Source organism: Melospiza melodia, chromosome 2 (genome assembly GCF_035770615.1).
Source record: "Melospiza melodia melodia isolate bMelMel2 chromosome 2, bMelMel2.pri, whole genome shotgun sequence".
Classification (NCBI taxonomy): Eukaryota; Metazoa; Chordata; class Aves; order Passeriformes; family Passerellidae; genus Melospiza; species Melospiza melodia.
In genome coordinates, this window is record NC_086195.1 from 78,678,531 (window position 1) to 78,693,389 (window position 14,859).

Genomic DNA, 14,859 nt, shown 5'->3' on the forward strand with positions numbered 1-14,859 from the left:
TCTTCTGAAAGCAGCACTCGGCTGCAGCACAAGGGCACGCCAGGCACAAAGCGTGCCGGGCTCAGCCACACTCGGCGCTTTCATCCCCACGGCCTTGTCGTGCGCAGGATGTTTCCGACACGGGATTAAATGTCCGCGGCTCAGGTCAGTTTAACCTGCAGCGCGGGGCGGGCGAGGGCCGGGCCGAGGAGGGGCGGTGGCGGACAGGACACACCCCCGGGGGCTGGTTCTTTCCCGCAAGGATTTTCCAGCGGTCTCCATGCGTTTCACTACCATTGACTTTCCTTCTCGGCGCGGCATCCCAGGCTGTCCACCCCGCGCCTGGCCCCCGGGCGAGAAGAACGCGCCTGGCGCTGCGGAACCGCAGAATCCGTTCGGTCAGAAAAGACCTCCGGGATCACCGAGTCCAACCCGTGACCCAGCCCCACCGTGTCACCCAGACCGTGGCACTGAGTGCCACGCCCACTCTTTCCTTAAGCGCCTCCAGGGACGGTGACCGGGCCGCCTCCCTGGGCAGCCCGTGGCGATGTCCGATCCCCTTTCCCTGCAGGAATTCCGCCTGATCTCCAGCCCGGCGGGGCTCCGGCTGCGCCGGTCCCGCGCACGCGGCACCAGCGGCCCTCGGGCACCGCACGCGCCAGCCCCGCTGACGCCGCCACCCGCCTTCCGCGCCAGCCAATGGCAGGGGCGGGTGTTGCACCGCCCCGCGCCGCGGGGCCAATGGCAGCGGGCAGGGGACGGGGCGCCGCCGGCTATAGGCGGGGGCGGCGGCGGCGGTGAAGGTGACGGGGGCGCCGGCGGGAACATGGCGGCGGCAGCGGGGGCGATGCTGTGCGGGCGGCGGCCGGCAGCGGGGCTGCTGCGGGTGAGGCGATCCCGGGCCCGGCTTTACGTTCTCCCTCCCTATGCAGTCCCAGGCCCGCCGCCGAGCCGGAAAGGCTCGGCCAAGGTCACACTGCCCTCCGGCGGGGCGGCTGCGCCCCCTCCCCTCACCCGTGCGGGAACCCCCGGGCCGGGAGGCGGCCGAGCGGAGGGAGCGAGCCCCGGGCCGGGCGGGGGTGAAGGGCGGCCTCTCCCGCCCCGCAGCGCCGGGCCCCGCACGGAGCCCGGCGGGACCTTTATCCGCGATCCTGAGCGCGGCTTTTTCCGCTGTCAGCGCCGCGGGTGCCGAGCCCTGCCCGGTACCGCTACAGCCATGGCGGTGTCCCGGCCGGGCCGGGCCTGCACTCGGCTTGGGTTCCTCTAACTAAGCAGTGTGCAGATATAAATTTCCACCTGCGGCTGTTGTTTCTCAGCCGGGCAGTGGGATGCTGCTGCCCCCAAAGCCGGTGTGGCTGGCGGCGCTGCTGGCGCTGTGGGGGCAGGTGCTGGCACCGGCACGGCGGTGGGAGCTGTGCTGGAAGAAAGGAGGGCAGGCGGATCGCCTCCGAATTGCCATATGCCAAGCTGGAGGTGCCATTTTACCAGCTGTGGAAGTGGGTCCTTCCTTCCTTCCTTCCTTCCTTCCTTCCTTCCTTCCTTCCTTCCTTCCTTCCTTCCCTCCTTCCTTCCTTCCTGACAGAGCATGAATACTCCTAGCAGATGCCAGCTGCACTTGGTAAACAATTGTCTGGTTAGTCCAGTTTAAATTTCAGGGCTTGTGCAGTAGAGTATTTATGGTCGTATAGGTATTTATTTTACTAGGCTTTGTTTTTTTGGCTCTAGCCCATGGAAGCACTGCTGTTAAAGCCTTCTAAGGGACATAATTCTTTTTCAGGGAGGAGTTTTAAATTAAACTTCCAGCTGGCTATTATAACTTGAGCTGGGGAGAAAACCAGACAAAAATCCCCGAACAAAACAAAAATCAAACAACTAATTCAGAACAGTAAAAAACCCCATCTTTTTGTTAGTTGAAGGCTAGTAAATGAAGAGGAGAAACAGGCTAAATTTTTCTGTTGAGACACAACCAGAAGGCATTGTGTAATTTATAAAAATTTGGTGTTCTTTTGGTGTCCTTAAACAGTTGTTTTTAATTAGTATTTATTTAGCTGTAATTCAGTAATTACAGATAGAAGGCCAGAAGTTTCCAGTGTGCTGAAATGTTGTCTCAGGAAATGGCTAAAGAAAGTGGTTTAAGCCACTAATGGAAAGATCATTCTGTTAATATGAAATAATGCCTACAGATATAATTTTGTATATTTGCACTGCTTAATTAGATGGAGCTACTGGCTGGTGAATTAAACTGCTCAGATAATCCCTTTTTCTTGGTTTTGTTTTATTATCCTATCTTGGTGTGGTGTTTTGAATATGATATCTTCATTTTTTGTTTATAAAACACCAAGGGAGTGGGAGTTGTAGATGCAAACTGCCACTGTTTAGAAGCAGTGGAGTTAGCGGTAGGAATGAATGAACAAAGTCCGGGGAAGCAGACAGAGTGACTAGTAAACTTTTTCAAGATAACAGCACTCACCCCTGGCTTAGATATATGCTGTAGGTGTACATAACAGACTTGGACAAAATGAATTTGGTGTTGTTTTTGAAGGAGTATTTCTTTATTTTTCAGAAAACATTTTATCACAGATGTTATGGTGAGACTGTACTAGACTACACTTCTTTGCAAAGGCATGTTATGATTTTTTTTCATATTTTTCCAGTGTTTCTTAGATACTAATTTTTGAAATAATCACTTCTATGAACATGGGTACATTTCAGAATGAAACAGTATGGCACTGGCTTTCTTGATGTGAGATTCTGAGGCCTTTCTTGTTTTCAGGCTCTGAAGTACACAAGCCGTGGCTATGCATCACAGCGTACTTTAAATGTAAGTATAAAGCACTCTCTGACTAGTCAACTGCTAGTTTAGATCTGTTTGTTAATCACTGACATTTTTAAGAAAATCATCACAAAAAAAATGGGTTAAAGACAGTGTCACTTGTGCCCAAGCCACATTTTACTGCAAAATCTGAAATAAGTCAGATTGCAGTTTATTTTGGTTGGCTAAGTGTGGGACAAAATTAGAAGTGTGTCAGCTGACGTAAGCTTCGTGTAACTGTCAAGCCAGAATGGGAAAATACAGCTGATATCAACTGATCCCTTTGAAATTATTTGTGTTTCCTGCAACTTGCTATTACAATGTGGAAGGTGAGGACAAGTTTGTTACTGTCACTGATGATGAAGGGATTACAGTAATAGACAGCCCTTCATAGTTTTAAACAAGTGTTGTTTGTCTTTATCTTTTTCCTAGTGTTTTCTTTCTTTGCCTGTCTGTCTAAATGGAAAAACCCTCATGACCAGGCCCTGTAAAGCTTTGTGATTAACTTTCACTGAAACCACAACAGCTGGAAGCAGTCATTGCTGCTTCTTGACAGCTGTCAGGGGCAGCCAGAAGTCTGGCATGTGCATCTTTTTGTGCCAGGTTCTCATGCTGCTCTCACAGGGTTATCAGGTGCACACGTGGATGTAGCACTAAAGCTAAGAGGTAAAATAAGAGTAAATTGTCTTTACTACTAGCATAGGGCTGGATGTCATAAACTACTGCTGGCACCTGGGCTTTTGAATTTATCCAGGGGTGGAGACTTCACAACCACTCTGGGTAACCTGTGCCAGAGTTCAGCCACACCCCCAGTGGAGAAATGTTTCCTGATGTTCAGTGGGAACTCCTTTGTGCCACTGGAAAGAGTTTGGCTCTACCTTCTTTGCACCCTTCCTTGCAGTATTAATATACTCACCTCCATGGTGAGGTGCTGCTGTTGAAGTTCTCTGTGGCACTTCAGCCACTCCTCCTTTGGTGTCACCAGCAAACCTGCTGAGGGTGCACTGCACCATCATCCAGCTCACTAATGAGGATGTGACACAGGGCTGGACCAGTACTGATCCCTGCTAACTGGCCTCCAACCAGACTTTGTACCTCTATCACCACCCCAGCCTGGCCATTCAGCCCTTTTCTATCCCCCTCACCATCTGCTTGTCTAGCCCACAGTTCATTAGCTTCTGTATGAGGATTTTATGGGAGACAAAGGTGAAAGCCTCACTGTAGTCCAGGTGGGCCATGTCTGCTCTCCCCTCCTCTACCAGACCAGTCACTTCATTGTAGAAGCCTGGCAGTTTGTCTGAGCATGGCTTCCCCTTGGTGAATCCCTGCTGATGACTCCTGATGATTTTCTTGTTAGTGTAAATGTTTTTGTAGGATTAGTTGTTTCATCCCTTTCCAGGGGTTAAGATGGCTCTCACTGACCTGTAGTTCCCTGGATCCTCTTTCTTATCCTTCTTGAGGATTGGAGTAATGCTTGGCTTTCCTCCAGTCCTTGGGCACCACACACAATTGTTGTGACTATCTCAGCATTATTGAAAGCGACCTTAAAAAGTCACCTGCCAGCTCCCACAGAACTCATAGGGGCATCTGGTCAGGACCCATGGATTTATGTATGTCCAGTTTGCCCTGACTTGTTCCTCTTTCACCAAGGGTGCATCTTCCTTGCTCCATCCTTCCCCCAGTCTCTGGAGCCTGGGATTCCTGAAGGCTGCTCTTAGCACTGAAGACTGAGGCAAATCAGGCATTCAGCATTCTGTATTTCAGCCTTGTCCTTTGTCACCAAGGAGGCCCATATTTTCCTTGCTTCTTAGGTGCTCATGGAAGCCCTTCCTTTGCTTTTGACATTCCTTCCCAGATTTAATTCTTGGCTTTATGACCTCATCACTGCATGCTCAGACTGTGTGCCAGATTCTCAGTCCCTGTTTCCATCTCTTGTATGATTCATTTTTGTGTGAGTTTTGGTATCCATCCTGGCATTTTTACCCAACTTACTGCTCATTGGAATGGATTGCTCTGGAGCTTGGAGGGGTCCTCTTTGAACATCAGCCAGCTTTCTTTGTTCCCCCTTTGCTCCAGAATGTTCAGGATTCTTGCAAACATCCTCAGTGCCAAGGCTGAGCTCCATGCACTCCACCTGTTCTGTCCCATAATGTGCAAGGCCTCTCCTCTGCCCCCTTGCCTTATCTTCTTGACCTGTCCTTCCTGGAGAGCCCTTATCCCTCAAGGCAGCACTGCAGCCATGTGAGCCATCTCACACAGCTCCATGATCCCAAGGTTGTAGCGCCGCAGCTGCACACCAATCTCCTTATGTTTACTCTCCATGCTGCACACATTAATACAGATTTTAGTGCTCTGAAACACTTGCAGGGTGAAAGAGAGGCTGTGACCTCAGTGAAATAATAACAAGTAGATACATTTTCAAAATACTGCTATATGTGTGCAATTGTGAGAGAGATTGTGACTTTTACTCTGTTCTTCTGCACTTAGGAGGTGGTGATAGCAAGTGCTGTAAGGACACCTATTGGATCTTTCCAAGGGTCTCTTTCCTCACTGTCAGCCAATAAACTTGGTTCCATTGCAATTAAGGGAGCAATTGCCAGAGCAGGTACGCATACACATTTTTTTTCCTGTGACAAAGAAAACCTTAAGTTGCTTGGTGTCTTTTCAATGACTTGGTAATGTAAAAAACCTGCAGTGTCCTGGATTTTTTTGCTCCTGTGGCATTTTTAAGTCTATCCACAAAAGCCATTTAAGTAAAGTTGACTGTCAGACTTTTATTCAATCTGAATTAAGGGCTGCTCCTAGGAGCAGAATGTAGCCTAGGGGTATGTGTGCTATTCCAAATGTGATTGAACATGGTATTTGGTTTGTTGGGATGGGTTTTCATGACATGTGTAAGCTGATGCAAAGGCTGCTTGCTGCTGAGACCAGTGGCCTTTCCCTGCCTGGTTTTTATGTGGGTGCATGTACCTGAAGGACAGCCTTGTCAGCCTTTTGATGGATTCAGTCTAGCAAAAAAGGTTTTTTAGGGAAGAGGAGGGTTTATACTACAAGAACTTGGACACCAGGGCTGTTAGAAGAGATGCAGCAGGAGAGCAGACCTCTGTGGTGGCAGCTTGCTGTGGCCTTGACTTGCCCTTGCTAAACAAACAAAATTGTCTTTAGACATAATTCTAGCACAAAAAAAGTTTTGGCCATTTAACTATCCATGGAAATTGAGCTTCTCAGGTGATTCGTAAGACTTGGAAATGTTGACTTCAATGAAATAACTGCAGCTTGTCCTGCAGGGTGACCGAGGAATTATCTTCTGGGGGGATCACCAGTTCACCGTGCTCCATGAATATGAGGGTAGAAATCTGGAATACACCCACTGAGGCCTGGGTTCTGTTAGCATATGTGTTGGATGTGGCAAGTTTTATTAGTCTTTGATAAAAAACTTCAATGGGAACTTTTGTCAAAAGGATCCTGAATCAAAACAATTTTGTTTTGTAGGAATCCCTGCAGAAGAAGTGAAAGAGGCTTATATGGGCAATGTCCTACAGGCTGGACAAGGACAAGCTCCAGCCAGACAAGCAGTTTTGGGTGCAGGTAATCCTTCTCTTTGCACTGGGGTTGAAGGTTTTCTGTCTTTGTGTAGCTGGGATCTACTGGGCTGTGAGTTAAAGCAGAGTGGTGGGCAGCCCTTTGTCAGGACAGTCCATGGATGCTTTTTGCCCTGTGATGGGTGAAGGGTGCACATTGCACTCATGCAAGTGGGATGTTATTGCCTCAAGTGTTTGCAGTACTGGAGACCAGGCTGGTAATTCCACAGTACTTTACATTAGTGATGGCTGCTCTGAATCTTTCACAAAACAGAGTGTTTTCAGTGTATCATTATTCTTAATTCTTACTGGATGAAGAGTCAGTGAGTTTCTTTCAGCTCATGACTATGTACAACTCATCTTCCTATGGAGTCTGGAGCTGACACTGGAAGGATTCACTGTATGTTAGCTATAACATGAAAGTTATTGGGGTGCAGAAGTTATTTTCTTCTCCCTTCTTCTGTAGGGGTGGGATTCCATACCTTAGCTTGTTTCTAGGTAAGACTGTAGGTCAGGGAGGAACTATGTACTTTCTTGGATCTGTTGTACATTTTTGAAGGAAAAGGAACTACTTCCATGTTAGGCAAAGTGATAAGTATGGCTCTTTTCATTCACAGAAATACACAGTGTCTTGAGTTGGAGGGGACCTTAAAGATCTCATTCCAGCCCCCCTACTGTGGGCAAGGACTCCTTCCATTAGACCAGGGTGCTCAGAGCCCTGCCCAGCCTGGCCTGGGGTCTGTCTTGTTGCCAGTTGCTAAATTCTGCTGCTTATTTATGCTTTTTCAGCCTTGGGTGCTGCTTAGAGGCAGAGATCAGGGTTTTGGAAACAGGAGCACTTCTGGAGTCCCTTCCTTGATCTTCCATTTCCTTGCCTTTCCCCTTATCACAAGTCAGTTGTTGGAAGGGGAGAAACAACAGGGGTTTCCAAGAACTATGAATAAGTGTAGATAAATTGCCTTGGCAGGCTAAACAGTGCAAGCTGGACATCCTGGGCTTAGATAAAAACCAGTGCCATATGAAATATTGCTGAAACACCAATAAAATACTGAAGTCTACCCTCCAAATAACAGCTGTACTAACTTCTCTGACTCAGGTCTGCCAATTGCCACTCCTACCACAACTGTCAATAAAGTCTGTGCTTCAGGAATGAAATCAATCATGATGGCAGCACAAAGCCTGATGTGTGGGAGTCAGGTATGTGGATTTTGTGCTGTTCTGTGGAAAAAACCACACTGTTAATGTTGTATATCCTGTCCTACCAATAGCTGTGCTCTTTGATTAGGGATTGTGTTTTGGCTTGGGATAATAAAGCTAATTAGCAAGGGCTTGTTTTGTTTTGTTTATGCAACCCTAATTTTATAGTTGTTTTAGTATGTTTGAGTTCAAAACAGAAAAGAAAGTAAATACTATAGTTAGAAAATTCAGATGTGTTTATAGGGCTGAAGAAACAAGGTGGATTGTTTGGGGTATTTATCTCATCTCTCTACCCCCACCCCACCTACCAGTCCGGCCCCCAGAATATAATTAAGGGAATTTTCAAGCTTTCAGTTTTCAAAAGGTGAAGAAATTTTTATGTACTTAGTTTTTGGTGAGTTGACTTTCAGACAGTGTTAACATTTAAATGAATTAAATACACATATTCAAGCAATGTTGTTTCCAAGTACACTAAAGATCTTTCAGGCTTATTTATTATTTTAGAAGAAGCAGAATTTATTGTTGGTGAATAAGCTTTTTCATTACAGAGTTTGATGAAGGAGAATTGCTCATCTCTGTCAACTTTCTTACAAGATTTTCTGTACAATGGGAAAAAAAGTTCTGTCCCTTGATGGGAGGATAGGAGAATACATCATTTTCAGTAAGCCATTAAATACTGTGCAGCAAAGAATGTGGGAGAAGTGTGAATGTGAAGAAAGACATTCAGTTTTGTTTTTAATTCCACACCCAAAGCATTTTGGCAGCATCTTTGGTTCTCTGAAGTGAAAATACCAGTTCAATTATATATATTTTTGGCTTTAAAAGTAAGTGGCTCATAAGCGAAGAATACTTTTCTGTGTGTGTTTAAAACAAAAGTGTTTAAATTTTGATGTGCTTTCTGTGGAAATCACAGTGTAACTGGAGTTAAGCAACTGCTTTATTGCTTTGGCCTTGCCCTGCAGAAAACAGCACTTTGTCAGGGGCCTGCTGAAGTTGATGGAAATCTTGTCACCAGACTTTGAACCAGGCCCAGCATGTCTTTGTAAACAGCTACATTTGGATGTAGTCATTTATATCCAATGACTTCATGAGAGTGGTTGTGCCTTTGGTTGGTTTGACAGATGTAGGCCATGAGCTCTGAATAGAAGTGGAATTTTCAGCTGAATTAATCATACAAACTGTGCTGCCAGTCTCAGCAAAATCAGAGACTCAGCCAGTTATTAGTCTCTAGAGCTATTAATTATGGGGGGGTTGGTATTGGTTTGTTTTTCCTGGCTGTGGGCTGTGAGGTATCTGTGGTATGACAGTGATGGTTCCCAGTGGCTTGAGTCAGTGTACACCATTATAGAAACAATTGTATTGGCTCTCTCTCCAGGTCTTTCACTTCATGGAATTTAAATGCCAGGGATTCTTGTTCCTCTTGTCTGCTGCTGCTTCCATATCCTCCACTGCCTTTCCAATATATCTGTCTTTTCAATAATTTTGTCTCCAGCCTTCTTTTTTTTTTTTTTTTTCTTTATTACTTCATGTCATGTTTCTGCCAGGTTGGATTACCTATCTTCAGTTGTTCCTGTTTGCTTTTTAAATGCATAAAGGGTGTTCTTTTTATCTCCTTCTCTAAGACTTCTGAGAAGTATAAAGTGCCCATGCTTAAGCTTTTACTAATGCTGTTCCTGCAAGAAGTCATGGAGAGCACACTGCATGATTATTAATTTTATCTTATTTCCTTTGGGCAGGATGTCATGGTTGCTGGTGGAATGGAGAGCATGTCCAATGTTCCCTACACGATGAGCAGAGGGGCAACACCTTATGGAGGACTAAAGCTGGAAGACCTGATAGTAAAAGATGGGCTGACAGATGCTTACAACCATATCCATATGGTAAATATTCCTGCACAGTGCTCATGTATCAGCCATAGATAGACCTGATGCAGATCTGAAAAGCTTGATTACAGTTGTTATGAAACTGCTTCCTCTAGCAAGCCTGGAAATGAGGAGGAAAAAAGTCTTCCATTTCCAGATTTCCTGCAGTGCCAGCCCAGAATAGCAGAGTAGTTTGTAATTACATGTCTCTGCAGTCTGAATAGCCTAAAGCAAGGATTAAGAGAAAAATTAATTCTGCTACTGATGGGTTGTTGTTGCTCCATCTGAGGGAGGGAGCCATCAGGTTGCTTGGTGTCTGTGAGGATATCTGCTCTGAGGGATCCAGCAGCTCATGTTTTTCCCTCCCCCAGAGTACATATCTCATATCTCCTGTGGGAAGGTTTGAGTCAGCTGGTGTGCTTACTCATCAGCAGGGTAACTTAAATTGGACAAACAAGGGCAAACTTTGGATGGGTTTGGAAAACAACTGATGCAAAGGCAGTCAAGAACAATCACCAGGGAAGAAAAGTTTAAAAAGGGAATGGCTGCTTTCAGCTTATGAATATTTCTGACCTTTACCCAGTGGTAATTCACAGCTGTAGGGCATTATTGATTGATCAGTTGGTGTTCTTTCTGGGATACAGGAAAATGTGTCATGAAGAATATTTACTTTGATCCATGGATTTGGTACAGACCTCACTTGTGCATGATTTATTCTTTTTGTACTCTAGTGCTTAGGCTATGTGTGAATGTTGAAACTCGTTCCCACGTTTCAGCTAAAATGGATTTTGAATGTGAGGATTTTATAGGAATCTAAAGGGTGGCTTTGATAGTTCCCTCATATGAGGAAAAATTCTAGCAGTTGGTTATAATGCACCAAGATTTAATAGATTGGGACAGTATGTTGGAACCTTTTGTCTATCTTATAGCAGATGTAGGTTGTTTAGAAAGCCTTGACAGTCTGTGAGAACATACAAGAAAGTCCATAGGATGGCTTTGGGAATTACTCTTGTCTGTGTTTTGGCAATAGCCTAAGTTGCTGGTGCTTTGAGGTTTGAAGACTTCAGTTTCATTCATTGCATAGAAGTGGACTTGCTTACTTGAATAACTGGAGGGACACAATACTAAAGGGTTTTGTGTTGATTCATTGAGTCTTCCAATGGAATGAGAGGTGGAACAAAACCTTTCAAGGGCAAATCCTTCCAGTTGACTAAATGTTTTTTTTTTTTAAATTGTCACTGGGTATTTAGACAGTGATGGTAATGAATTGTGAGTATATAATTGCAATCATGATTTGCCTATATAAAAATGATTTGGTTGTTTCGTTCTACTTATTTCATTACAGTTATTAGAAAAAAGGGATACATACTTTTATTTCTGCAGTTTTTAGAGTCTGAAGGCCCTGTGTGTTGTCCTGTTTTTGTAATCTTTGGAATAGACAGGGTAATAATAATGCAGTGAAAACACTAGGAAAATGATGTGAACATGTGGTACTGTGGGTGAAAAATGATCTTCAGTCTCTGAAGATGTCAGCCCTAAGCACTTTAAACTTACTTTTGCATGCAGTTTAACTGAAAAAAAAAAAAAGCTTTATAAGGAAAGTTCATTTATGTCTTTTGTTAATCTGGATCCAGAAGACATTTGCTAAATCTGACAATTATATTTCAAAACCAGAAGTTGCTATTTGTTCATGACTGTAAATCGGAAATGGACCCCAAGTATTAGTCACATTCAGTTCTGGAAATCTGCTGGTTGGGGTTTTTTCAGTTGTAGTTGAGCTTTGCATCTTCAGGAACACCAAACCTAACAGGCCTGTTTTCCTCCAAGGGCAACTGTGCTGAGAACACTGCCAAGAAGTTCACTATTTCCAGAGAGGAGCAAGACACTTATGCCATAGGCTCTTACACCAAGAGCAAAACAGCCTGGGACTCAGGAGTACTGAAAAATGAAATAGTTCCTGTCACTATTTCAAAAAAAGGTATTGTGGAAAGGTGTGATGAGATGAATTTTGTTTCTTATAGAAAGCTGTAATTTGTCTGTGTTCAGTGCAAATTAGATTGTTTAAACATGTGAATCTCAGGAACATTCATTTTGATCACCCAAGAATTTTCTGTTAGGCAGACTTTCTGATCAACAGCAGTGACCTGTCATCTGGTTTTTGTTTTTCAGTTTATTTCAGTGTTGCATACCGTATCTTTTTCTTTTTTGGTCTAAGTGAAGGTTAGCTATTGAATTTAGTTATGGCTAAAGGATATCTATTTGTATCTATTTGTTTTAATTTACATTAAAGATAGGCTCTTTGTCCTTTTTGTTCAGCCACTGGGAAGTATAAATGGATTTTCTGCAAATGAATTTGGTTAAGGAATAACTTTTTTTTTTCAGTTCATGTAAGCACATTTCTTAATGTGCATTTTTACATGCATTTGCACTTTTTTACTGAAATAAGTTATTTATATAAGGCAGTATTTAGTCAACTGTTCTACAGAATACTAAACCAAATCTGAATTTCAGGGAAGCCAGATACAGAAGTGAAAGAAGATGAAGAATACAAACGTGTTGATTTCAGTAAAGTTCCAAAGCTGAAAGCTGTTTTCCAAAAAGAAAATGGTAAATATTGTTAACAGAACTGCTTAATTTTCTGACAAGTGCAGGGATGCTTTGTCAGGGTGGAGAGTACTGTTCACAAGAACCTGAATGCTCAACAACAGCCCTTTTATTTTTAAATGTCTGCTGAGGTAAAGAAACGTGCTGCACAACAGCATGAACTGGCTTGGATTAAAAGATGGTCCAAGAGCCTTAAACCAGTGAACACCTCTGTTTGGGACATTCACCTTAAAAAGAGTGACAGGTGGGTTTCAGTTTCAGTGGGCTTTGGTCTCTGCCAGGTGTAAACTCCTGTTGCTGTGCAGCTGGAGTGGCTTTACAGAGTTGCCATTGCTTCCTGAATCTGTAATTGATAAACTTTCCTGGCTAAAACTGCCTCATTCACAACCCCTCCTGAGCTGGAATTCTGTGACAATGCCAGCAGTGCAGCTGCCATGGAAGGTGTGATCTAAGCTAGCATGGGATAAGGATACAAGTACCTGTGGCTGCAGTTGTTTCATCAAACAGGTATCAAAAATCAACTAATTTTTAGTTAACTCAGTGCAACAGGTTTCACCAAATGATTGAGACTTCATGTTCAATGGACTCAGGGAGAAACAATCCTTCACAGGATATATGTGAGCTGTTTTGCATAACACTTTCACCTCTGCCTAAGGAATGTTTTTCCTTCTCTAGGAACAGTTACAGCTGCTAATGCCAGCACTCTGAATGATGGAGCAGCTGCTTTGGTGCTGATGACCACAGATGCAGCCAACAGACTGAAAGTCAAACCTTTGGCACGGATAGTAGGTATGATCTGCCTCACCTCTAGGAAAGTCCTGGAAAATACTCCCATAGTGTGCGCTCAGGCTGGAGTCCTATTTGGCTGGTTACTGGCAGTCCTGTTATGGCTGCATCTTCCCAGCACAATCCTTGAAACTTCAAGTGTTACACCAGCAGACTTTTGACCATAAACAGAATATTCTATATATAATAATAAAAATCTGAAAATGTTATTGTGTGACTTACTTAGGGCACTACATTTTAGATGCAGCTATTTCATAGACCGTGGTATTCAGAATTTCTCTATCTTGGCAGTGCTTGCTGCTTGCAAAGAAAGAAAATAATGTATGGTAAAAACACAAGGTCTTCAAAGACTTTTTCTGATTTTTTTTCATTTTTCAGCTTTTGCAGATGCTGCTGTTGATCCTATTGACTTTCCAATTGCACCTGCATATGCTGTTCCTAAGGTAAGAATAAAACTGAGTGGGTTTTGGAAAAAAAAAGCTTCCCTAGCATTCCACTGTTGGTTCATCCTGTCTCAGTGGGTCTTCTTGAATTAGGATTGAAATTTTAATGATAATTTCAGAGAACAGATGTTTTGCAGAGGACCAAGGCTAGACTGCAGATCTTCAGAGTTAACAAATTTCTCACACCTATTTTGAAGGGAGTATTGTTCTGTATTGCTTTTAGCAACTTTTGACATGTTTACACCTTTGAAGTTTTGCAGCTTGTATGGCCAAAAGGCAAAATAAGTATGATTGTACATGGGTAGACTTGTTCTAAAAGGAACTGAAGGGAAGTGTATGGTGTGAGGCAGTACTGTGTCATTTTAAATGGATTTACTGTAGCAGCAGTCTTAAGTGTTGTGTGATGGAAATGCATCCTTGAATGGGCTGCTCTCCATTCTTTCTTTGGTGAAAACTCAAGTTTCTGGTTCAGTCCCTAAGTTTTGCTTTTTCCCATCTGACAAAAAGGTTCCTAAATGTGAATTTGTGAATCACACTATGGGGAGCCTGAGTCACTGACTTCAAAATAGACCTATTATTTCTTTAGTTTCCTAATTTTTTCATAGTAGTAATTATTTTGTATTATTTCTAGATTCTGAAAGAGACAGGCCTGAAAAAACAAGAAATTGCAATGTGGGAAATTAACGAAGCATTCAGTGTTGTGGTGCTGGCCAATATTAAAATGCTGGACATTGATCCACAAAAAGTAAATATTCATGGAGGAGCTGTCTCTCTTGGACATCCAATAGGGTAAGCAAAATAAGCTCTGGGTTTGCTCTGCACAGAGGCATTGTCTTCTAGGTAAATGAGTTTTAAGCAAGTAAGAGTATGTTTGAATTTAATCCTTATTATTGATTTGGTTGTGGGAGATCTGTTCCCTCCTTTGAAAGAGCTTTGCTGCATGTAGAGGTACTCTGTAATATACAGGCTGGCATGGAGGTGATTTCTTTTTCCCAAAGAAACTTTATCTATACATACACAAACAAAAATGCCATGTTGAAGAACCTTCCTCTCTAGCTCCAGTGCTCAATCTGTACTGCAGAGAACTGCAGACAAAAGGATTGTTTCAGTTTTTTTGTTGGTGCTATGTTCTGCCAATGTCCCTGTGTGTAGGTCAAATTAAGAATTTCCTTTAAACTAATCTATGTTCTTTTGTTTTTCTGATATCCAGAATGTCTGGGGCAAGAATTGTCGTTCACATGGCGCATGCTTTGAAACCAGGACAATATGGTCTTGCAGGAATCTGCAATGGAGGAGGAGGTGCTTCTGCAATACTGATACAGAAGCTGTAGCCCAAGCACCATGAGAAACACAGCCTTAAAAGCGCTCTGATCAAAATTGAGTGGTAGCTGTTACATCTTATTTATCAATCAGTGGATGAATTCTGTAACTGCTATTCTAAAATTTCCTAAGGCATCAATGATTACTGATCCAGACAACTGGCCCTTTATTGCTTTATCAGTTCAACTTTTTATACAGTACAAGTAAGCAATGTCAAATTTTAATTTTGGCTTGACATCTGACAATAAAGAATGTTAACTATGGCTCCCTCTGTC

General features: G+C 43.5%; 1 protein-coding gene across 1 annotated transcript; it reads left to right on the top strand.

The window, feature by feature from the left end:
* Nucleotides 1-785: 785 nt before the first annotated feature.
* On the top strand, nt 786-14,847 carry ACAT1 (acetyl-CoA acetyltransferase 1). Its single transcript, XM_063148966.1, has 12 exons — nt 786-865; nt 2,753-2,800; nt 5,279-5,396; nt 6,284-6,379; nt 7,469-7,569; nt 9,306-9,449; nt 11,259-11,409; nt 11,943-12,038; nt 12,711-12,824; nt 13,200-13,264; nt 13,896-14,053; nt 14,475-14,847. The coding sequence occupies exons 1-12, from the start codon at nt 806-808 to the stop codon at nt 14,593-14,595; spliced, it is 1,272 nt and encodes a 423-aa protein (XP_063005036.1). The 5' UTR covers nt 786-805; the 3' UTR covers nt 14,596-14,847.
* Nucleotides 14,848-14,859: the final 12 nt, after the last annotated feature.